This window comes from Xiphophorus couchianus, chromosome 22 (genome assembly GCF_001444195.1).
Source record: "Xiphophorus couchianus chromosome 22, X_couchianus-1.0, whole genome shotgun sequence".
NCBI classification, from domain to species: domain Eukaryota; kingdom Metazoa; phylum Chordata; class Actinopteri; order Cyprinodontiformes; family Poeciliidae; genus Xiphophorus; species Xiphophorus couchianus.
In genome coordinates this window covers 29,165,653-29,190,801 of record NC_040249.1, presented here as the reverse complement: position 1 = coordinate 29,190,801, position 25,149 = coordinate 29,165,653, and the positions used below count along the sequence as shown (strand labels likewise).

The window sequence follows — 25,149 nt, the reverse complement described above, 5'->3', positions numbered from 1 at the left end:
TTACATTTGTTTAGTCAACGTTTCAAGAGAAAGAGCTTTATAGTCACAGATGTAGTTAAATAAATCAGTTTTGTTTTTTTTCAGGCATGAATCAAACATCCCTGTCTTACTGTGAGATGTACAATGCATTGTACTTCTAACGTAGGTTGTCTTTTCAGCCATAACTTTCCTCCCTTTGGACTTTATCCAGACTGATCGGGTGTTCTCTTTGGGGGGTCCATATCATAAATGCTTATCCTTTTAAGAAGAGCCTGGTTGTAAACACACGTATGTTATTATTATTTTTTATTTTTCTTATTATTATTCCTTTTTGGTTAAGAAAAAAGCAAAGAGACACCGTTGTTTTCAAAGAAGGAAATTGCTGGTGACCCTGTTGTTGAAATGGTGGACCTTAGATGGGCAGATGCACATAAAAGAAGATGCCGGGGTATTAAGTGGGAGGAAAAAGATGGGGCTGGATGGGATGAAAAGGAGAAAGACCAGCAGAGAAGAAATATGTGTTTCTTGACCTTGTATTTATTGGAGGATTGTTTGCTGGAAATGCCTGGGGTGTGTTTGAAAAGTCGTTTTTGATTATCGAGGCTCCAAACTGAGTGAAGTGACCCAGAAGTATCTAACTTGCAGTAGTGATAAAAGCTTGTATAATACAATAAACAGCGTAGGAAAAAGGAAAAAGCCCTTCGGGGTTTCAAATTCTTTCCCTGTTCATAAAGGAGGCACTGTGCCATCCTTCATGACAACAAATCAAATGTAACTGCACAATCGAACACCGTATATTCAGTCCATGTGGACGGTTCACATGGTAAATCAGCTTTTTTCCCCCTGTTTTTAAACCACTTTGTCATAACAAGACAAAAAAGGCAACATGCACTGCAGCATTGCTTGAAGCTCTCTGGCCACAACCAAGGTCTGTAAAGATCCAGAAGGTACTTCCATAAAAAAATGTTTAAACTGGTACCCAGATTCATTTACATGATTTATCGTCTTTTTTCCTCTCTCTTTCTACCCAAAAACTGATGAAAATGTTTCCAGTCCAGTGCTTTGGTCTCAACTAGTCCTTTTTTTTAAGGATAATTTTGTTTACAGAGACCTTTGCTTCCATTTTATTTGTTGTTTTTGTTGTTTTGCTTATTTATTTTGAATAATTAAAATGTCTCCCAGTTCCAGTATTAAAGGTTCATTAGAATTTAAAGTTTATTGCTCTTTGGGAATGTATTCTTTCATAATTATGCATTTACTCTTGTATTACTTGAAAATGGTCTCAAACTAACAATATGATTGTGTATCACAATAACGTCTGGAACAATTTATTGTCTTGCAAAATGTGTCTTGACAGGCCTAGACGTGACTCAAAGTGTTCGTAAGTAAAGCTGCCTGAAAGGAACACAAACAGATTCTGTTTGCGTCTTAACAAAAAGACATATTTTACACATTGTTGACATGTAGTCAACAATGTGTAAAATCCATGAATTTGATGGTTAAACTTCACGTATTGTACATGTTGCATATGCAAACAACATATACATATTTGCACTGCAGTTAGAGATTTTCCTATTACTACTTTCTTCATAGAAAAATGTGATTTCCATTGATTCTTGATTTTGTGTATTGCATCAGCTCGCTTTGGAAACTATTGATTGAGATTTCAACAGTTTTGTACTCTTTCTTTATGCTATTTTACATTTTTAAGTGATAATTTTACACAGGGAAAATGTCAAAAAGCAGCAATAGCATATATGTTTCACTTTATATGTGGCATTAATAGATTTTATTTATTTTTTGCTGGCTCAATATGTGCATTGGTGTCCAAACAGATGTGTAAAAGTTTGTTTTCATTTTCCAGCAAAGCTCAGGAAATCTTGTGAAAATATAAAGATGGAGAAAATTCTGATTCAGGAACTAAAGATGCTTGTTGAGATGTTTGTCCACATTTTCTAGCATGTTCCAGAAGGCCATGCTGTTTGTTTAGTAACGTTCCACCAATAATCACTTGTTCATTTTTATGTCTCATCTTGTCCAACTAAAAGCAGAACACTGTAGGCCCACCTTAGGCATATCAAACACGAAGAGTCTGGTGCTGAAGGAGTGCTCAGAGGGAAAGGTTTTTATGTTTCCTTCAGAATTAATCCAGGCCAAAGTTTTTCAGGCTGAGAGAAATATTTATTGAACCATTTCCAAACTAGAATTTCTTTCCTCCATGACTGTAGTGTGCTTGTTTTTTTTTTTTTGTTGTTTGGTTGTTGTTTTTTTGCAGGCATCCAGTGTGTAGCTCATCATTTATTGCCATGTAAAACTTAGAAGGAACTTCTCTGAGAAGAATTTGACTTTTGGAAGTTTCTTTAAATGCCTTTTGGATTGTACATGGACCCGTTGTTCCATGTTGGATGGTTTGCGCTGTGAGCTATGAATAAAGCACCAGATTGGGCATTTAATTATTTACTCACCTGGTATCTGCAGTAAATCTTAAACATTTAATGATTTTTAAAGTTTTAAAGGCCATATAGACTATATATTGCCAATGAAGCTGAACTCTAACTACTTTTCCACAGATGGATTTTTTTATTGTTTAAACAATGAAAGAATCTAAAATTCATGTACATTAAAAATATAACTTGCCAATTCAGAAGTTTTAAAATGACTTTGTACATTTGGAGAATCTAATTTGGAGGTTAAATGGAGACAAAGTAAAGAAAATAAAATGGGCCACTAATCGCTGGATATACACTCGATAGGCTTTGGTAGTGTGTCGTGTGATAGTGTGTCGTCAAGATGGCGCCGGCGCAGCTGGCTGCCTGCAGACGCAGCTCCCGTCGTGTCTGTTTGTCTGTGTATATTTGCTGTAACTGATTAATGATCTGTGCTTGACGAACCCATGGATCATCAGTTGGGCTTTCCACAATGGCTGGATGTGGTTCTGTCGATGTTCTCTGCGTTCTTCTGCTACTTTTTCTACTCTTGGTTGCGGAGAACCTCGCCGAGCGGAGTAGCGGCATTGTTTGCTTGCGTGAACGGCTGATTCCGCTGTGTGGGCCTCTGCTGCTGCCCGGAGACGGGCCTGTGGTCCCGGAGGAGTTACGGAGGAGACGACGGGGCTGAGGGTCTGGAGTTAAACGGAGGTAGAAGAGGAGACGGCGCAGGCCAGCGGTAACGGCGATTATTGTGGGGAATGTGTGGTCTTTGGGGAATAGGACAGAAGAACTCACGGCGCTGGTTAGGACCCAGAAGGAGTACAGGGAGTGCAGTATCTTCTGCTTCACGGAAACCTGGCTGCACTCGCTTATTCCGAAATACAGCGTGGAGGTCCCTGGATTTTCCTTGGTGTGCGGGGACAGAGACTCTTCCAAGAGTCGGAAGAAGAGGGGCGGTGGGATTGCACTTTATGTGAGTGAGAGGTGATGTAATCCCACTCATGTTAACGTGAAGGAACAGATTTGTAGCCCGGACATTGAACTTCTGGCTGTGGGAATGCGGCCGTATTATTTACCGAGGGAGTTTACGTCCGCCATTTTGATCGCTGTTTACATTCCCCCATCAGCTGATGCAGCGGTGGCCTGTGATGTCATCAGCTCTGACACAGCCAAACTCCAGACTCAACACCCGGACGTTGTTATTGTGTCTTGTCTCTTGTCTTGTCTCTATGCTGTAACTGCGAAGTAATTTCCCTGCTGGGATGAATAAAGTACTTCTATTCTATTCTATTCTAAATTAGGAAGCGTTTAATTGCCACTGGTAGGAAAAAACAACCAGGAGCAGTCTCTGGTTGTAATCCAAAAGTTTCCTGTTATAACAAGATGTTAAACTCGCTTGTTAAAACCAGAAAGTTCCTAATTTTAACAAGATACAAAACTTGTGTAAAAGAGAATGTTTACCCATTATAACGAGATAAAGAACTCACTGAAACGAGGAACGTTTTGTTATAATGAGATGCAGAACTTGCGAAGAGAAAGGTTCTCGTTATAACAAAATACAAAAATCATTGAAAACAGGAAGTTTCCTATTAAGAGATGCGAAACTCATTCAAATGAGAAAACTTTTTGTTTTCAATTCATAAAACGTTTTGTTTAAACAAGAACATAATTGCTTTAAATTGACATAAATCGTGTAACAACAAAACACTTATTCTTAATTCCTTTCCTAGCTCTGGTAGTTAAACAATTTGTTTATAAAGATGCATCACAAACTGATTCACCATTTCAAATCTCTTTAAGTATTTTTAACAAGCTAAATTTGACGTCAACCTTCTATTTGCAAGTCCAGATCCCTTTATGATTGAACAGAAGCTGGCGTAGAAGTCTGTCGTTTGATTTATTTTCATCAGTTGAAGCAGGAGTTTCTCCAGGAGACGCTGCTGTCTCTAGGTTACAGCTGTATTATTTCTCTTCAGGATTTTGTTTGCAGTTCAGATATCTTGTTTAGAAAAGCCTGTAGAGGAGAAACTTCCACAGCTTCTGCACCCGGTTTCTTTCTCACACGTTAGCCTGAGGCCTTTGAGTGAAGATTAATGCTATGTTGAATAACTGCATCATACAAACAATATGGGCCTTGTGGGAGAGTTTTTTTATGTCACTTCATTACATTGAGTATAAAAAAGTGTCTCCTAAACTATGTTCCTCAGGAGTCCTCTCATAGAGTTTTAATAAATTATTGTTTAAATATCGTTAGTACATTTGCCTCCTGAGCAGGTAGGGATTTTGTAACCTAGACAAATTAGAAAAGGAAACTAAGCTTCTTTTTTGTTGCTTTTGCTGCTGTAGCAGTCTTTTCTGAATTAATTACCCTAACTAGGTCAGTTCAGAAATATGTGCTTAAGCACTTTTCAACTCATGTTATCGGCTAACACCACTATTCTATCCCAGAACATGGCAACCATCCATAGAATTTGTTGTGCTTCTTTATTTGAGGCATCTGGACAGCCTTTCCAGATTTGAATCAGGATTTCCAGATCTACCACATCCTCTCTCCTCCATTACTTTATATGCACTTTCATCTTGTTTCCACTACCTCTCATCATTTTCAAGCGCACCAACTCACAGATGCATTGGGGAGTGGATGGCTGTAATAGCGTCCTTCATGGATGACAGTCTTCCAGAGCGGCAGACGGATAGCCTGCCAAGCCAGCAGACATGCTAAACTCTGAGTGAAGGTTTCTAAAAAGTCTTCTTCCTCAGTGACTGGGTGAAATTCAGCAAAGACCCACAGATGTAAGATGTGAATCAATAGGAGCCATGATGATTTCTTTGGTAAAGAACAAGTCTTTATACCAGCAATGTAGTCGTACTACCTGGTAGTGAGCAGTGGTGATGTGCTACATCCAGTTAAACCTGTGAACTCAAGATGAAAAAGAGGATAGAATACGTTTTTGTTCCAAGGCATCAACTTTAACTTGTGGCATTTCTATCCAGCATGGATAGTTTGTCTTCACCTAGAGGGATCTGTGCCACTCTACATGGACTATCTAGGATGGGATAAAGTAGACCACCACCTCCATACCTCTGGAGGCTAAACAAGTTTTGTGACGTACACTTTTTGGTAAACAGACAAGAGCCGCATTTAACTAAATCTTGTCAGTGTTTTAGCTTTGCTCCGTTTCTTCTGCTGTCGTCGTTAACATTGCTGACATCGTCTCTGTCTTGTATTGCATGTGTGATTGGATTTCCGGAAACTCTATAGATGCAGACCTTTTCAGAAAAACAGAAAAAAAATTTTTTTTTAATATTTTCCGAAGAAGTGTAGTCTGCCAATAATACTGCAAGTCATAGCTGGTTGGAGTCACAAGCAGTTCTCCGGGAATCTCCTGATCTCATTTATTCCATGTTGATAAATTGTTAGATATTTTTTTGTTTGTTTCGCTCAATAAATTGCCAACTCCTGCATAAATATCTACAGCTATTTTCTCTAGAACAATCAAAAAATGCCATGATGCCGAGGTTAAAACCAGCTAAATTACTTCTGCATTTACTCACTTGGTGGAAAGAGAAGAGTCTGAAGTGGAGAGCCATCCAGAGGCCCCATGGTTTATTGATCCTCCGCCCCCTCCACCCAAACTGAGTGGAGAAAATTGGACTGTTTTCTCCTGCAGTGATTGACACCTGCCTTCTGCCGGCAGTGTTGTCAAACTTGCAGTGACATTTTCAACCCACTAAAATTATCTTTTTTTTTTCCTTTTCTTTTCAGTTGACTGCTGCGTTCCTTAAAATGACACGAGTCTCTTAGTGCGTACATCTGAGATCACAAGTGACAAGTGTTAAGCTAAACAACCTACAACTCTGTCAAAAAACAGGAGGGAGGGGAGAGCGAGAAGATGACAAATGGTTCTTGTGTCAGCTTTCACAACGACTGCAACAAAGGCACAAGCCAGCTGAAGCATGAACAAAACCTTTGTGATTTAATACATTCTGTTGGTGCTGCAGACTGAGTGCAGATGCTGTAAAAGGTTTGTTTAAAGAGTTGTTCTCTTTTTGGTGAGTCATGGACTTCCAGAAATGGCGCATGCAACGCATCAGGACTAAACGATGTGTTCGAAGCGTTATCAGCTCGGTCACAATAACAGATTTTACTAGACAATAAATTGTTCCAGAAGTTATTGCAATAAACAATAATACTGCTGTTTTGAGACCATTTTCAAATGATAGAATGGTAATAACGGTATAATGATGCAAGAAAACATTTGCAAAGCTCAATAAACCTTCAATTCTATTGAACATTTAACACTGGAACTGGAAGACATTTTAAATAACTAAAACAGCAGAAATGACAACTCAAATGAATTATGAAGTTTCTGTAAAAAGACCAAAGCACCAGATCATCCAATCATAATCCAATTGTTTGGTAGAAAGAAAGGAAAAAGAAAAACAATAAATCATGCTTGTTTCAATTTATTGTATGATTAATTGATTTATTGCAACAGGCCTACATGTTGTCTTGCAGATGTTGTCTTGGTAACTTCATGACCTGCTGCTTCCAGCTGAACTGTGATCTGGGTTAAGGGTCAAGTGGGGATTTTATAAATGAGCAAACATGTTGCAGGTGAAGAAGAAATTACTCATTTAAAATATACTCCGTTTTTCTCAATAGGCTTCTGTTAAATGATCCGGTTGGAAAAATTATTTTCTACTTTGTAATATTAAACTTTGTCATTTAAAAAAAAGAAGAATCTGAACCACATATGCAATAAATTAAGTAAAAGTCTATTGAATATTCTTTGTGCTAAAAGAAGTAAAAGCATTCATACTGTGAACAAAACATTAGATATTAGCTATAAAACACTTCTGATATTTTATGAACAGTGGGTTTGGTTAATAAAAAAAAAGAAAACCTTGATGACCTTTTGCTGGTGGTTAGAAGACCCCCAGCAACTCTGAACCTAAAGAACCCAGACTTGAGTAGATGGAATGTTTGAAAATGTTTTTTTCTTGTAAAACAACGCGTTGCATGTTATTGTTTACACCTGGAAATGTTACGTATGCACACAACGCTGGAGGGAAAAAAGACTGAGATGAAAAGTCACTGGAAACTTAGTGCTAAACGCCACAGTGACGGCAAAATACCGCAGGAAAACCGTTGAAGTCAAAATCACTTGTTTTCTTTTTTTTCTCTCTTTACGTGTCGCCTATGCTACACACAGAATTCTGCAGCACACCTACATGTTAAGGTTGTCAAAGTCAAGCTAGCATAACTGACCTACTTCTCTCTCCTTTGCTATTTTGTTTTTAACTTATCTAGTTGTCATAGTGTTGACAATTAGTAGTAAAGCACTGTGTCCATCTTTCTTTGATATCACTCACATATTTAAGATTTAGCATGCTATGTTGACAACTGAACAGCTTAAAGCGATGGTAGCGATGGTAATCATGGTCAGCTCACAGCAGGGAGCAGAGCTGGGGGCGGGATCTCGCATTCATGACGTCACACTGCAACATGTTTATAAAGGTTTTAAAAAATGATAAAACAAGTTGCAAAACCCTTGGATTGAAATGTTAGAAGTGGAAGCAAAATGCTGAATTGGCAAGTAAAATACCTAAAGAGCTAAAACTGGGAGTAGAAAGATCAAATTATGACTTGGTGAGAACTCAGTGCTGATGAATAATTTCACAGCTGACATCTTCCATTTAAAAAATTTAATATAGAAACAATAAACATCATTATTGAAAATGAACCTTCTGCTGTGAGGTTTTCATTGATTAAACAGATGTTTTACAACAGTCTTCAGATTGATCTTTCCTTTTATTTTTGTTAAAAGCTTAATAGACGCCTTGTTGGAATTTTTCTCATTAAAAAATATATATTTTGCAGAGGTTGGCAATTTATTGATTAGAAGATTAGCCAAGGCAATATGGGGGATTAGGCTCAGAGTGTTGTAGTAACATTATGGAAATGTTATGCGGTTGGATCTTAATGTGAGTTGATGCAGTTTGAGTGAATTAATGTATCTGTTACAGAAATATAAACAGGCCTGTTCAGTTTCTTGTTTATGTCTCAGCTGACAGTTTGCTCCTTGACAAATCTAAGTCCGCCTGAAGTCTGAATAATTGTAATTAATGTTTTCATTTTTGCCAATATGTTTCTTCTGACTTGCGTAGTATTGACGTCTTGAAGTGGCTGCGTTAGAACTCTGGGTTTAATCTTATAGAGAATTTGTGGAGGGAGCTAAAAATATAGTGATAAAGTAACTAGTGACTGAAAACATGCAAAAAGTGATTAAGTGATTCTAAAATTGATTTGATGGGTGTAATAAAAACATTTCTAATCATTTAAAATATAAAGCTACCAGCGGTACACATAATTTTAGCCATAGCTTTCCCTGTCTATCAATCTTCTTTCAAGGAAAACTCTTCTTGCTACTGCTTTCAAGGCTCTGATATATTACTTTTTTGACATAAAAAAAGTACTTTTGCAATACTCAACTCTCACAAGCTGTCCGAGTTATGTATGCACCAGGGTTATGTATTCAAATTCCTACTGTTCACAAAATCTGTGTGGTCCTTGCAAAAACAACACAGGCTTTGGAAACTAAGAGCTTCTTTATGAAATACATTGGTGGCCATCGTTAAATATCATTATTTTTACATGATGAATAAAAACAGGGTAGAACCAGTGTCCTCATCAGTGCAGCATACAAACACACAACTTCATATGACTATCAAAGCATTCACACTAACCCTGTTTAGTTTCTTTAATCCAACTCCTGTCCGGTAGCCTAAAGTCCAGTGAGGTGTGGATGAATAATGACCTCTGATGTGAACTCTGGTCCACCTACAAACCTTGGTCTTGGCTTGGCTGAATTTTGGTCACCAACAGAAATGATTCTGTCACATTTCAGTTTTTTTTTTTTGTTTTGTTAGATTAAAACATTTAGCTATGAAGAAGTAAACACCTAACCGTTTAATGGGAGATTATATGCCTCTTGGTATGAAGTTCCATATGGTAGGTTGAGTTTGTCTGACAATGTTATAAAAAAAGTAAAGTTACTTAGAAACTCATTAAAATGTACTTTAATGTCTAAAGACTATAGTGAAGTCAAATTATGAATCAACTAGAAGAAGAACCAAGCTGAACTGAAGATCTTGCACGTCCTCAAGCGAGGCTTACTGTGTCAGGTCTTCATCCTGATGTTCACTCACTAATTAGACACCATTCAGCTGTGGAGAGGAGACATAACATTACTGCATCAGACGCAGTTCTTCCAGCAGCGCTGTACAGCGAATGGGAAGATTTGTGGAGAATCGGCATAAGTAGGTGCAAAAGTGAAAATATTTACTTCATGATAGTGAAAGAGCTCTGTGCAGGAGGAGGTAATGAGGCAGGAACAGCGACAGGGCAGCAGAATATCTGCTGATTGCTAACATGCACATTTGGGAAATGCATGTGACTTAGTCTGAAAACCTGTTCACTAGTGACAGTATCCAAACGGCGCATAGTGAGATAAACCAACAACATTGCTCAGACAGAAAAAAAACAAAAAAAACTGCAATGGATTAAACCCTACTGCGCGGTGTAGCAGTGGGTAGCACTGCTGCTTTACACCAAACAGGTCCTTGGTTTGAATCCTGGTCCCCAGTTTATAAGCAAATTTTTCATTTCTCAACATGAATTAGACCCATTTTTTACTTTAAATCAAGTTGAATTTCTTACAAGAATATACAGCGAGGTATATTGATGAAACAACAAAGGTTATTAAATAATAGTCTATTCAGATATTGTGGAGTGTTAAAATGCAGGATTTTTTTAGCAACATACTTTTGGGAAAGGTATCATTAAACATTAATTAGTCTTTGTACAACAATTTCCTATTCATATGCCCGTTCCACAATACAACTCCATAACTGTTGATTATGGACAGCAAATCCATCCATCCATACTTGCTTAGAGAATGCATATTAGCATCCATCTGGAAATGAAGGAAATTGGCTTGGCTATGAAATCTCAACCGTTGTGAACAGGATCCATGTGACTCATAGAGTCCAGTACACCAGAGTATGCAGGAGCCTGCATGCTGAAAGATCTCACTTATTTATGTTTTTAAGACCAAGAAATGCCTTATGTACCTGTGTACATAATTTTATGCACACAGGTACATAAAATTATTCAAACTTGATGGAAGGATTTTGTGATGTGACTAATGCTAACCTCTTCTTACAACAAGCAGTAAACCAGACTGAAATTATGATCCTGCTAAGCATGAAAATGAAGGAAAACCCACAATGACTAAGCATGTCTGTAATGAGATCCAATTGAAAAATACACTCACTGCCAGCCTCATTAGATACACCTGTTCAATTGCTTGTTAACACAAGACAGCGACTCAGCCGACCACATGGCAGCGACTCAGTGTGATTGGTGAAGACAATACGCAGATGTTCAAAATGAGCATCTGAATGTAGGAAAAGGGGTTAAAGAGAAAAGAGTTAAGAACCTCGCCGGTGGTGTGAGGGACACTCATGGATATCAGGATAATGGACAAGCTGGTTGTTCAGATAACAGCTAATTACAGACCAGATATGCACAATAACATCTCTGAAAGCGCAACACGTTTAGGCTTGAGGCAACAGAAGACCAGGGAGCTGTGGTTTATAGTTGTCAGCTAACAACTAGAAACTGAGGCTAGAATCAACAGTATTGATCAGTATTGATCAATAGCAGAAGTGACAAAAGAATCATGTGGAACAGAATTCTGGTGATCTTTGTTGTAAAGGGGCAGCTAAAAAAAGTAACTTTTTTTTGCTTTACATGTTATGTCATTCTCTCAGCAAAAACATATCTGGAGTGTTGCCTTGATTCTTTCATGCATGTTTGAGAAATCCTTTAATCTCCATGGCAACCAGTCAGCTGTGCAAAACGCCTGGGTGGACCTAGCCCTGCCTTCAAAGCTCCTCCTCAGAGCTGCGGTTTCCAAGCTACTGAGCTTCAGCCTCACAGGGCAGCCCTCCTCACACAGCCTCACTCTGCTCCTTCAGACTAGCCAGCAGCAATTAGCAAACACCTGGTGGAATCGCTGAGCTCATTATAGGAGAAGCATATGTCAGAGCAGGGCTGGTAAAAACAATAAAGGGTTAATAGAGGAGCCATGTTGTGGTGACTTCCTGTAGGCAGAGTTTCAGAAACAGCAGGAGTTTTTAAAGAGAGAGAGGCCCAATTTCAAGGCTGTAATTCACAAAGTAAAATTTGTTTTAAGTCATACTTGATAGCATTTTTATAACAACTGAAGATAACATAGTTACTTGACCTATGAAATCACACATAATGTCGCTCCTTTAAGACGTGCTTGAATAATCTGAAGAAATCTGTAAGGGTGAATGCTTTTTCCACACTGAAGTGTGTTTAAAAGTAACTTTATGCTTTATTACTTTGATTAAAACAATGTTCTCTTTATCTGCAACTTGTTGATGCTTCCAGCTAATGAAAGCATTTTCTACCCTCTTAGCCGGTCTCTCTCCCCAGCCTAACCTTCACCTCAGATCCAGTTCATCACCAGCTAATTACAGAACCGTAGTGGAACATTCCCAGTAAGCACCAGCCACTAGTGAACCATAAGCATCCCTCACGGTGCTTATTAAGGGATTTGAATCCCATCCTGAAATAGCTCAGCTCCTTCCCTCTGCCTCTCCCCACCACCAAACACTTGCTTGTAATTCTATTCGTCTCTTGATTGCAAAAGCTGCAGCTCATTCTGATGCATCTTCCACACACCATTAAAGACCGAACTCGTACTGTAATCACTACACTGGAGGAAGTAACTGCATCCTGATGTTAATCACTGAAGCTTAACGTTCTGGATCATAACTGCCCGTCAAGCTTCTTTCAAAAAGAAAGGCAGAAAAAAGAGAAACGCTGGGATTCAGCTAATGAGAGCCCTCCGTTGCCTCATTTTTCATTTGCAAGCACAAAGGAAACACTCAGCAGTCAGGTCTAGCAGTAATAACATCATCTGGGGTGTAAATCAGATTTCTCCTCACGTTATTATGTCTTGACCAACTGAATCTCAGGGTTTGAATCGCTCCTGATAGATGGCTGCCTGGACTTTTTTTCTTGATTTTTTGTTTTTTGTAAACTAAGTTATCCTCAAATGGCACTAAAATGCCAGTGGTGTTGAACAAACAGAATTTCTGGGTGTTTCTGATGATGACTTTTCAAGCAACTGGTTCTTTGTTTATTCATTTAAATGATAAAACCATCCATTAATGTGCGGCGATGCTTTCAGAAGTCGGGGCTATCTGAGCTCACCCGTGCGTATTGTGATAAATCACAGCAAAAAGTCGAGTCAAAAACGCTACTGTGACCACTGAGTATTAATCACAGCAGGACAGACTATTAATCGTCCTCCATCCATCTTTTGATGGCATTGTTAGAGGGTCTAAACAAACAATGGCCCGTTACTAGCTCTTATCAGAAGGGTTTGGTGTGTTGTGTGACTTACTCTTATGTAGTCTCAAGTGGAGTGTAGCTAGAAAACAGATTTGCTTTCATTTTTGCGGTGGATTAAGATCCTTCACCATCCATCACTCGCTGTTTCAGGCCTGATTGTAACTGATGCCATGGACTCTGTGTGTCGTTGCAGCATCCCCAACTGTGCCTCCGCTTCACTCAGAGCATTTCAAACCCTGCCATGAGAAGGACTTGGCCTACTGCCTCAATGGTGGAGAATGCTTTGTCATCGAGACACTCAGTGGCCCCCACAAGCACTGCAAGTAAGTAACCGCCTGATTTAAAGCCTCTGTTATTTTAAGGTTCACACACTGATTACTCCACACTTCTGTTTGTCTTTGCCACAATTTTGGGGAGGCGGATGGTAATTTAGAGAGCTATCGCCTTTTCATTAGTTTCCCTGAATGTTGCTTCCTTGTGGAGTTTCAGTGAATCTTACTCTTACTTCTGTTAAGGTCGGCCATAACATTGTATATAAACACAAAAGCTTTAGCAAAATACCACAATCTAAGAACCATGGGATTTACCCTAAAAGTACAACAAATATTCATAGCATAATCAATTTTTTTTTACATAAAAGCAATTAGTATTCTTACTCTTACAGATTTTTTTTTCTTTTACAGTTATCTTAAAAATAAATATAGATTTCCCATGTTCTAAACATGTTGTGACATGTCAGCTTCAACACTTTATTTTTGCCCTAATGAAGACTAACTGAATTTATCTTTCTAAGGGGAAAGGGCTAGCCTACTGTAACATTAATAATAATAATTATAACCTTTAATTAGACAGATAAAAAGATCAACCTTGTTGAGATCTGCAATCTCTTTTCAAGAGGGATCTGGCAAGATGGCAGCACTGTTTACAAGTATCAACATTTATATTTAACCAGATACATTCGTTTAGTTTATCAAACACTTTTGTGAATTTGGACCAGAAATGGTGTAAAAACCTAGCATACTGTGGAAGCATTAACTGGCCCACGCCTACTTGGGTAGTTTTGGGAAAAATATTGCTTGGGTTATCCACTCTTATTATGAAAGGGCTAATAAACACAGGAGGTTTTTACAATGCATAACAAGTAATGTTTTCTCAGACCTTCATAATATTTGACTCTACATTATCATTCCTGAGCTTAGCAAAGTGCCAATGAATTTTTTAACAAAACAGACTTTGATTAGGAAGTTTGTATAAACATGTCAAAATTATAAGTGTCTTTTTGTTGAGTAATTAATATCATTCATTAGTTAACTCTTGGCATCTTCACTTTATTTCTAGCTAACAGCTAGAAACTTAGTAAACTAATGAATGAGTTAGCAAACTACTGAGTGACACCAGGTCAGACCAGACTTCTGTAATATTGAAACAAGGTGCTTTACAAGTATCTTACTATTTATTAGGTACTTACTGTAATTGAACAAGTTTCAGGTCCCACAGTTTTTAAAAAGAAAGAGTCCATATTTTCTTTAGCTAAACAACCACCATGTTGTTTAACTTTCACAGTTAGCTGAATGTTTGTCCTAACAGACTTATTATTAAAACACATGAACAAGATGAAGTCCCGCTTTTCACATCCCTATTCTCTAATAAAACCTCACCACAGTACAATTAGCTACATAAGCTAATGACAAACAGGAAAAACAATTTAGGAAGGCACTTTAGCCTAGCTACAGATTTATTCATCCTAAGTATCTACTTTTTTTCAAATTCATAGTTAGCATCAATGTTATAACAACCTTCTGATTCAGACTAGACATGTTTGATTTTAATACACAAACAGATTTTTATTTAAAAACCTGAGGTATCAAAATGTTTAACCCCAAACTTCAAATCAACCTGATCCAAACGTAACACTGAACAAATGACCTTTCCTTCCTGCTGTAACAGACAACAACCTGCTACAGGCTGCTGTGTGAATAACCACAGACCTCGATGGAAATGATTGTTTTATGCTTTACCAAATAAAATAATCAAGAATCATACTTTTGAAATTGCAACTATAAACATCTTTCCTGTCAAAATGTTGAAATTTCCCTTTTTTATTTATTAATTTTTTTGCTTCTTCCATGCAATATTGTGACCAGATAAATGTAATGTATTGTTACTAAATGTTGTTTGTTGATTTGCCCGTGCGCATGATTTGACAAATTATTGTGGACTTTTTTTTCTTGGAGTGCTTTTTGGATTATCCATTGAAGCAAAAAGCACATATTTACAACCATTAAGTCAAACAATGTTTGCAGCAATAGAGCTACCCTTCTGCCATTAATGACAGTCCTCCAACAAAGAGGCAGTCAATAGTCATCATCAGTCAAGCTTTCTGAAGATATGAAGCTTCTATAGAGCTTCAAGTCGACTATTTCTAGTACTGGTCTGGGATTTTGCTGTTATTTTCTACATCATCTTCCATCTGTGTCTGTGTGTGTTTATTTATTCATAGCTGTTACCATTGTGCTCCATGTGTGTATTTAAGCATGTGTGCGGGTGTGTGTGTGTGTGTGTGCTTCGTTGCCCCAGATTTGAGAGGAGAGCTCATGGGCACTCAGCCCGTTCAAATGTGGGACCTTTTACTAATTAAGTCCCAGAACATCATCTTCCCAAAATCTAACCTCGGGACTTCCAGGCGACCTGTTTTTAAAGACAAGTTTTTCCCTCCTCTTGGCTGCGGCTTAACATCTGGGACTGCTCTAATGAAGTTTAGTGCTGTATGCATGTAGAACTAAAACACAGCTGAAAACTGAACATTATGGAGGTGCAGCAATAAGATCAATGTATGAATATAATCCATTCCCATACATTTGAAAGGGGATGTTTGCATTTGCTGTGTAAAAACACAGAACCTTTTTGTTGCTGTGTTTTTTTAGGCCAGGTGGAGTCCCAAAAATATTTTGGCTTTGATAAATGATGATGATGCCATGGCGCTTTTGTCTTCTTTCATGTTCATTCACACAACATTGGTGCTAACCATAACTGTAGAGGTATTTTAAGAATACATTTCAAACACATTTTTGGAGTGTCATAACGGAAAAGTCTGAAGTAAATCTCCCAAAATAACAGGAAGAGAGTTGTGTACCTACACAGGTCAGGTTCAGTAATTGTTCTGTATTTCAAGGATGGGTGTGTTTTGGTCCAAAATGTGTTGGTTTCTCATTTGTAGTAAACCTAGTCCTGTACGTACATGAGCTGAAAGACCATTCTGTGAATAAGAAGCAATAACTCAGAAAGTAAATGCACCAAAGGACAAAGATTTGAATCTGTGGGAATATACGTATCCTCTGGTCTGAAAAAAACAAACAAAAAACAAAAAACTATTGAACTTTGTTACCTGTTGAGTCTGAGGGTGTTTTCATGCACCAAAATTGCAAAGTTTGACATTTTCAATTGTCGTGGTTCACTTTCACACTGCACTGTGTCAAACAAACCAAATCTTATGCAAAACCTGTTCCCTCTCCTGTGGTGGCGCTGTACTAAGAACCACGGCAGGAAATGACATAAAAACCTCTGAAGAACTTCCTTCTTCATGAAATGTAACTAGAAATGGAGTGGTGTCAGATTTTAGGAGTTGTAGAATTCCTCTTTTGTCGTTAGTAAAAGACAAAAAGTCATTTCTTGTGCTGGCGCTAGACATGTGCGTTTGTTACGGTTGTATTTACCCAGAATATCCTGTGCTGTGGTCTGCTTTTGGAGCGGCCTCCAGACTCTTTCATATTCACGTAGGAATTCAAGCCGCACCGGTTCTCTTGAACAAACTATTCCATGACCCAAGTCATACAATTATGGAGACAATTATTAGTATTTATTCTGGGTTTTATCAAATATTAAAAAAATGTGGTAATCTTAACCAACCTAAAACAGAAAAAGGCTTAATGTCACACAGTGAGTCTTTTTATATTGTGAATATAAACATCTAGTTTCAACTGAAATCACAATAAAACTGATTACTATTAAATACAATAATGCATGCTTTGTTGGTTGGATTGTATAACAAGGTTCAGTCGTTTGTTGCAGACCAGTAAGTATTTAGAAATGAGTCCCAGCTTTGTTTTTAAATTGCAAGTTGGGCAACTTTAGGCTCTTAGATACCATCCGGTCATAAATCATTGCTGGCACATGTTCTACGCTCGTGGGCATACAGTAACCAAATGATAAATGTGTGTTTTACGGCTTCTGCAAATAGATAGATGTAAAAAGTGTGGTAAGGATTTTTAAACATCCTACTTCCAGGGCATTTCCTCCCATTTTCCCTTGAAGCTTGTTTCTAGGAAGGTGTGTTGAAGGTGAATGTGGACAAATAATAGTTTTAAACCCAGTCCTAGATTTAAAACTATTGCAGGTTAAAGGGCAAAGCCAGCAATTTCATATTAGCCTGTTGTATTGAGGGGAAGCAAATACTTGGATCATCAAGTTGTTTGTAGGGAAGTGGAAAAAGACAGAAGTGAGAAATACTGAAGCTGTACTGAATAACACAACTAGCTGTTCAGTGTGCTTACAGACGGAGATCGGAGAGGATCGCTGACCTTCTCTCCTGCTCACATCTGTTGCCATAACAGCGTAATCTGAGGACAACTGTTAAAGCAGAGGTTTGAGACGTACACGGCCATAGCCTTGATCACACAGTCTGTGAATGTTAATGTGTGGCGAGTTAGAAAGCGAAAAATACGGCTGTACTGATTGCAGCTGAATCCCGTCTCAATGAGCGTTCTCAGGGATGAGGTAGGAGAAATGTGGGATTTGCCTTTTGGGAATCCGCATAGGAGCTTGTGTCATACAATAATAAAACTAGATTTTATGCTTTGGACTTTGCTTAGGTCAAGTATAATGTAACAGGGATCCACAGAATCTGAAAGTTGTTACATACAACAAAACTCCATGTCATCATCAGTTAGATCCCATCGTTCTCACACTGACTCAAGGTTTTATTACAGAGCTACTATGTTAAAATATCAGTCTCTGCCTTTAGAATAATAAAGTTCTCATCAAGTCTGCTTATGATGTCCTTTTGACTTTACTGGTAGATTTTCTTGATTTCTCAAAAGCTTTTGACACAAATCTGGAAAACCATTTTATCTCACCGGCCTGCTTATAAAGACCGAGATTCAAAGGAGCTGATTACAGTTTCAATTTAAGACTCTCGCCCTTCACTCTTTATATAAACAACCACTAAGAATTGATCAAGTTCCGTCTCTTTGCAGACAACATACTTATTTACAGTTCTTCTTCAATTTTAGTTCAAACCCTTGAAATTAATATCAGAGGTAATTGTTCTTCTAAAGGGTTTATAAATTAAACTCCTTAGTTTAATTTATAAACCCTTTAGAAGAAAAATTACTTTAATAGTTGTAAACTAAAGAGTTTAGAAATGTATTTTGAAATTGATTTAAGATCAAAACCTACATTTGCCTCTGATTCGTCCACTTGAGACCAATCATGAGGACAGCAGCAGTGTTAGTCCCGCCCCCTGACTTTACAGAATAAGACTAAGATTGTTAAAGGACATTGCTGTGGATCTCTGCACAGCAATGGATCTCTGCAATCAGAGATTCAGGATGTCTTGCAGGAGCTGAAAATATTGCAACACATCATAAAGAGTCAAATAAATATGCGTGGTTCTGGAAAATTAAAATAAATACTAATAAAAATGGGTTTCTCTGAACTGTGCATGTGCATGGTTAGTCTGGCATTTCTGTGTGTGTGTGTGTGTGTTTTGTGATGGACTGGCGGCTTGTCTAGGGTTCACCCCGTCTGATGACCGCCAGAGATAACTGACGGATTGATGGATGTGTTTGTATATTTGAAAATTGTTTGTCTTTTTCTTTTTTCACAATTTTAATCAGTTATGACACATTTAATTAATGATCTAATTTTGAATACGTTTGTCAATTTGTGGCATGTTTGACTCCCTCTAAATTGAAGTTTGAGTTTTAAATTGCTACATTATGAAAAAAATAAAAACAAGAAAATATATTTGAAGTTATGCTCTCAGATTGTAATTTGTCTCCATCAACCATTTAATGACAAATTTCACTGCAGGCACAGGATCAATACATAATCTCATTCATTTTGTGTATGAAACAAATTGAGACAAATCAGGCTGTAAAGCGCCGTTCTGCTCGAACGTGTAATGGGGATAAATTGTGCTGGTTTGTGTCCTTATTTGTCACAGAATTAATCTTTTTTTTTTATTTGAGAGATGAAACTTGATCCTTTGTGCAATGATTCTTTTCTAAAGTGCGATAAGTCGAGCATCAGGCGGCGGTCCTGACCGTTTATAAAATGAGCGCAGATCGTCCCCCCGAGCGCCGTTTAGCGCCGTCGGTGTGCGATGGCTGTGTTTGTAAAGCCTGCAGAGTGGCTGCAAACATATTTGAGGAGATGTGTGGGGGTGTGCAGGGGTGTGTGGTGGTGGGGGTGTACTTGTGCTTTTACACAAGTCCTCCACACACCGCTTCGAGCAGCACAGTCAGGCGTTCAATCATTAGTGCTCAGCTAACCAGGAAATTAGTCAGCGTGCTAAGATAATACTTTTTTTTTTTTTTTAAAGGTGGCAAGAGGCCAAGAAATTCAGTTTAAAAAGTATGTGATGCTAAAATTAATTACTTTCCTGCTCGGCACATTTTTTATAAAGAGAATTTTTTTGTGAGTGTGTGATTACTGCCTTATGTAATTATAACTTAAATATCTCCCACAAATTATATACCCATACAGTTCTACACTCCTTTCTTTTTAATTTTAAAAGCTGGGTTTTCCTGAACAACAATCCACAACATCTTGATTGTTTTCGTCTCCATTTTCACCCAAAGGGCCAAGGAACAGAGCGGTAAAAACAGAATTTAATTTAGAAGCTTGCCAACGTCAGTCAGGCACCAAATCTCAATCAATATTCTTTTTTTATCATCCATATTTAACTGCATATTCATTAAACATCTAACACAGCCCTGGTTATTGTTAGTCGGGAAGCAATACTGCCAACAAAATATCCAAATGTGTTTTGCTCTAATTCCTTTTAATCTAACATAGAGAGCGATAGAACTAATATGGAACTTAAAGGAAGGGTTGTGCATGTCTAGAAAGTTTGAAATTAGTTAGAAATTCTGTTGTGACAGTGGTAGGCACATTTCTGCTAATGTGCTAGAAGCGGCGCTAATTTTACGTTTAGTAGCACACTTTCCTTCCCATCATGTAATATTTCTATAAAATCTAAAGTGCTAAGTTACTTAGCTGTTTTGTAAACTTTCTGTTAAACATATACGTATGTTCCACATGTAAATTATGTCAGAATTAAATTAGTGATTGAGGATTGTAGTGTTTCAAAAGCAGATATAAGTTGAATTAAAGTTAGTGCTTTAGCACTAAATTGTGCTAAACGCCGTGTTGATACATCGTTAGCAAAACTAATGTTTATGATTGGGCTTTTTTGTTACTAGAGCTTTGTGGAGAGAGAAAAATTGACAAAGTCCAAACCTTGTTAAAGAGAGAGAACAAAACACAGCTTTATTTCACATCTGTGCAGATGGAGAACTCCGAAGAGATCTAACTAGACAAAGGAATCACCTCTCTATATATACTGTATACTGTCCTTCTCCCACAGACAGTGTCATCACCAACATTCCCAAGGAGCTAATCAGATTAATACACACACAGAGAAAAATGCAACCTTCAGTTAAAGATGGGTTTCAGGGGGCGTGCCGTGGTGGCGTAGGGGTTAGCGCGACCCACATTTGGAGGCCTCAAGTCCTCGACGCGGCTGTCGTGGGTTTGACTCCCGGACCCGGCGACGTTTACTGCATGTCTTCCCTCCTCTCCTTCCCCCTTTCCTGTCAGCCTACTTTGTAAAAAGGGACTCTAGAGCCCACAAAAAAGACCCCCTGGAGGGGTAAAAAAAAAAAAAAGGGTTTCAGTGTCTAATAATAATCGCTCCGCCGTCGGTCTGGTCTTGTCACTCTGCAAGGTATGACAACCATTTACTTATCGCCTGTTGCTAAGCTTCTGACACACTGAGGCAAACTGTGTAGGCTAAAAAGAGAAACAATGACTCTGTAAGACTGAGTGAGACATAATAAACTGATTAAACATTGCAAGATTAATATTAAATAAACTTCTAATAAAAGTAAACACACTGTGAATAATTATTTTATTCCACAGCTTCATACAGGCTGAGCAGGAATTTCACCTTCCATCCTATTTTTTTGTAGCGTTTGGTTACTTCCTGTTGGTTAAAAGAGACTGTCTAATTCATATGTGCATATGAATTGGACACATATGAAAAGTGGTTTAGGCTCCAATTTTGCTTTCATTTTATTGTTTATTCATTCTGTCCTTACAAATGGAATAGAACTGATTTCAGTCCAGATCATGTTTAGTCCCTCTCCCCTGAATGACCCGACAGTGTTTTGTCTCAGTCTCTGTAGCTGAGCCTCCTCTGCCTAAACAGATCATGTGACAGTGTTACCTGGCAAATGGAGGTAATGGGCATGGTCTGGAAACAGATCTTTGTAAAGTCCCCGCTGATAAGGCGAGAGTCCTTCACTGATACTCGCAGCAAGAAGGAAATGGATATAACTCTTGCCATGGAATGCAGCCCAGCTTGGAGGCGGGTTTGTTTTCCCCAAACTGAGCTGCAGGTCGTCTGACTGACCTCTTCCCTGTTGAAGGTCTTTCCTGGAGGAAATCTTGAATTTCTCCTGCAGGTCTGTAGCCTCTCACATCTTCCCAGAGTTCAGAAATCTTTCTGAATTGATTTGGCAGTCCCTTGCAAGATGGGATGAAAATGTGGAAAGAAGGAAACGGCTATGAGGCTAACTTAGCTAGCAGCCTGGTTTTCATTGATATTCTCTGAGGAAGGGATATTTAGGTTCTGGAAGAGAGTTTTATTCATCTCATTTTTCTCATTTTGTATTAGCTTTCATCTATTGTCTTATTGTGTCAGTCGTAATATTTCACAGATTCAACATGTTTATTGCCATGACAGCAGATGATGGAGGCCCATTTCAGCAGAGAAAACAAATAGATTACCAGGAATAATGCCCACTTAACCAGCTTTCTAGTCTGAGATTAATAACTCACAAATCCAGCATGACAGTGTTTGTCTGAAAATGTGCATTTGAAACAAAGTCTTTTTTTCTCCAGTAATATTCAGCCTCATCTTAATTCATGACTTTTCAGATGGATTGGACCTCAGAACAGCAGAACACATTTCATTACCTGTGACCAGTGTAATGTTACTTTTTTCAGTAACGAATAATCTAATGCATTGCTATTTCAAATCCAGTAGTCAGACTACAGTTACTTATCGAAATCACTTTGCGATTCTTTTGTAATTTAATTTTATTTACTCTACACGTAAATATGTGACAGTATCAGCAGCGACAGAAACATAAACAATGGAGGGAAGAGGAAGATGCGCCTTTTGTTACCGGAAAAACAAGAACTATTTTGAGTTTCACTCGCCAAGTCCGATTATTATAAGCGGGTTTGCCATTGTCTTTTTCTAAAGTTGCTTGCAGATTAAATGAGTCGCAGGTTGAGGTTTTTGGGCTTGGAAATAAGCAGACATAAACCCCAGAATTTGTCTGACATCCAGATAGTTTCAGTCAGACTCTCCCTGTCCATCATTTTCCTGTCAATTACATTGAGCTTCGCGTTGCGCTCCAGAAAACTGCAAACATCGAGACTAATATGAACAGCGCAATAAACGTGAAAACAGCCACGAATGAATGAGTCCGTAAAGTTGTGCAACTAAATGCCATTATAGTCATTAATATTTAGATAAGTGTCACAAATCTGTGCAGCGGGACATCTGAGTTGTGTTCTAAAATCCTAGTTATAGTTTTCCAGACAACACTGGAACACACAAAATCACACACAAATTACTAAAGTATTTCTGTACTGTCGTAACCATTAAACAATTTCCCCTCCAGTTCAACCATATAAGTGAAGATACATTGTTGATGTTATTATAAAATAACTTACAATTAAGAATTGGCAAAGCTCAATGTAATTTTCACAGGCAGCAGAGTGTTGTCAGCAGCTGCTGAAAGTAACTAAAAAAGTTACTTTTAATGTAACTTAGTTACTTTCCAAATCAAGTAATTAGTAATCTAAGTTACTTTTTCAAGGAGTAATCAGTAATCCGATTAAAGTTACTTTTTCAAAGCAACTATGCCATCACTGCCTGTGACGTACAGCATGTGCATTGGCATGTTAATTAACAGGAAATATTTATGAAATATTTATAAGCAGCCATGACAACGCATGGATTAAAAGAATCCTGAACAAAAGAATAATTTGAAAATGCTTTTTAATTTCTTTTATCTTTAACTGCCCCTTTTTTTTTCTTTATCTTTTTTTACAAACTCCACAAGAATCCAATCCATTTCTTCTGTGTGTTATGTGAATACTAGGTGTGTTTTTCATTCCTTTTCTTCTCAAAGCTGAATTCACTTAATATACATCATTTCAATAATTTGGTATATTAGTGTAAAGTTCATTTATCTCAGTAACTCGGTTCAGTAAGTGAAACGCATCATACAGATTAATTACACACAGACTGACGTTTCCAACCCTTTGTTAATATTAAGGATTTTCCACTTGCATGACATCAGATTAAATAAACAATAATACAGATATGTAATAAGTATGTTTAATGCTTGCTCAAAGGTTGATAGTTTTCAAAAAGGTACTTTTAATCTGACAGACCATGTGAGAACATATATTCTAATTTATTGATTATGACTATAATAGTCACAGAAATTAAATTCAGTAAATTTGAGCAGTTAAAAAATGTTTTCCCACTTGATAGTCCAGTTGATTTAATTCCACTGTCTATCAAAGTTGCAACATTTGTTTCATTTTTGCTTCTGCAGTTCACTGAGTCAAACCAACCGAACCTTTTGAAAAACCTGTTCCTCTCCTCTCCTGTGGGGGCGCTGCACCAAGAACCACTGAAGGAAATGACTCAGATTCAGATTACTTTCCAAGGAAGTTGTATTTCCTTGGAAAGAAAGTGCAACTTTCTTGTAAACAACAATGGAGTGACATCAGATTTTAGCAGTTGTAGGATTTCTCTTTTATCTTTGTAAAACAACATGAGCCATTTCTCTCTCTACCATTAAACTCTTTGTTTTGATTGTATTTACCCAGAATGCACTGCAACATAGTCCATTTGCCGTTTTTGGAGTGGCCTCTGGTCCATTTGGTGTTCACGTATGAGACGGAGGTTTGCAGGCAGAAAGGAGTTTTTTTTGGTCTGTTTCAGAGTTTGATTAAATATTCACACCTCCACAAACAAACCGGACTTTCTAGACAATCGGACTGGAGTGAGTCTGCTGTGAAAGCACTCTAAATGCATTTATTGAGTTCAAAATGTAACCAGATGGAAAATTAGAATGAGATGTCACTCCAAGAAAATCTTTCTAAGATCTGTGTACTTATGTGGAATTATCCAAAGGAAAAATAAACTTTCCTCTCCTGTGCCATCATTTCCACTTGCTCTCCGTTGATTATTTTTGTATGGAAACCTGCATGATGTAAACAGCATTGAGAACATGACACTGTGTGTTGGATGTAATTCACAGAAATATTGGCAAGTCCAAAAATAAATACATGTATAATACCTTATTTAAATGTCAGCACTGAGGCTTTGTTTGTGTGATAGAGCTATTTTATCAGATTTCTTCTGGTTTCAGAAGTAGGAAGATGTGCAAACATAGCTTTGGACAGATTTAGCAAACAAGTATCTTCAAACGGCATGTGAATGTTTTCTTGAGGCATGTTTGGATGTACTGCATCATCATTTCTGGAGACTTAGTTTATGTCTGGTAAGGAGCTCCTCTCTTTCCTCCCCGAGTCCAACTGCACATCAACAACAGATTCAAATATATTAAGCATTCTCACTTTATCTACTTTCCATGTCCCAGTGAGTGTGTTCTTGGCTGAAATGCCAGTTTTTTTGAGGCTGGACCTACTTTTTACTGTATATTTTAGGATTCGAAATTCCAAATGAGCGCTTGTTGGCTCCAGACCACACTTCCATTTCATGAAACTTTAATCACAGTGTCTGGGGTTCCTCCCCGATGTTCCTCCCCCTGCTCAGGGTATTCCTGAAAATACAAGTAACCACTCGCCAAAATGGAGTGTCATCCCCGGAGATCCTGATATTCCAGCCAGCATACAGAGGGTCACCTCATTGTGTGGAGGATTTTTTTTTTACCTTGACAGAAGAAAGGCCCT

At 37.9% G+C, this 25,149-nt stretch overlaps 1 protein-coding gene across 3 annotated transcripts in view; it reads left to right on the top strand.

Annotated features, from left to right (window-relative positions):
* nrg3a (neuregulin 3a) overlaps window positions 1–25,149 on the top strand; it is a 411,389-nt gene that overhangs the window by 241,707 nt on the left and 144,533 nt on the right. For all 3 annotated transcript variants that reach the window (XM_028006553.1, XM_028006552.1, XM_028006554.1), the window contains one exon: window positions 13,055–13,184. In XM_028006553.1, the coding sequence (XP_027862354.1) occupies window positions 13,055–13,184 (130 nt within the window). The remainder of the gene's footprint in view (window positions 1–13,054; window positions 13,185–25,149) is intronic.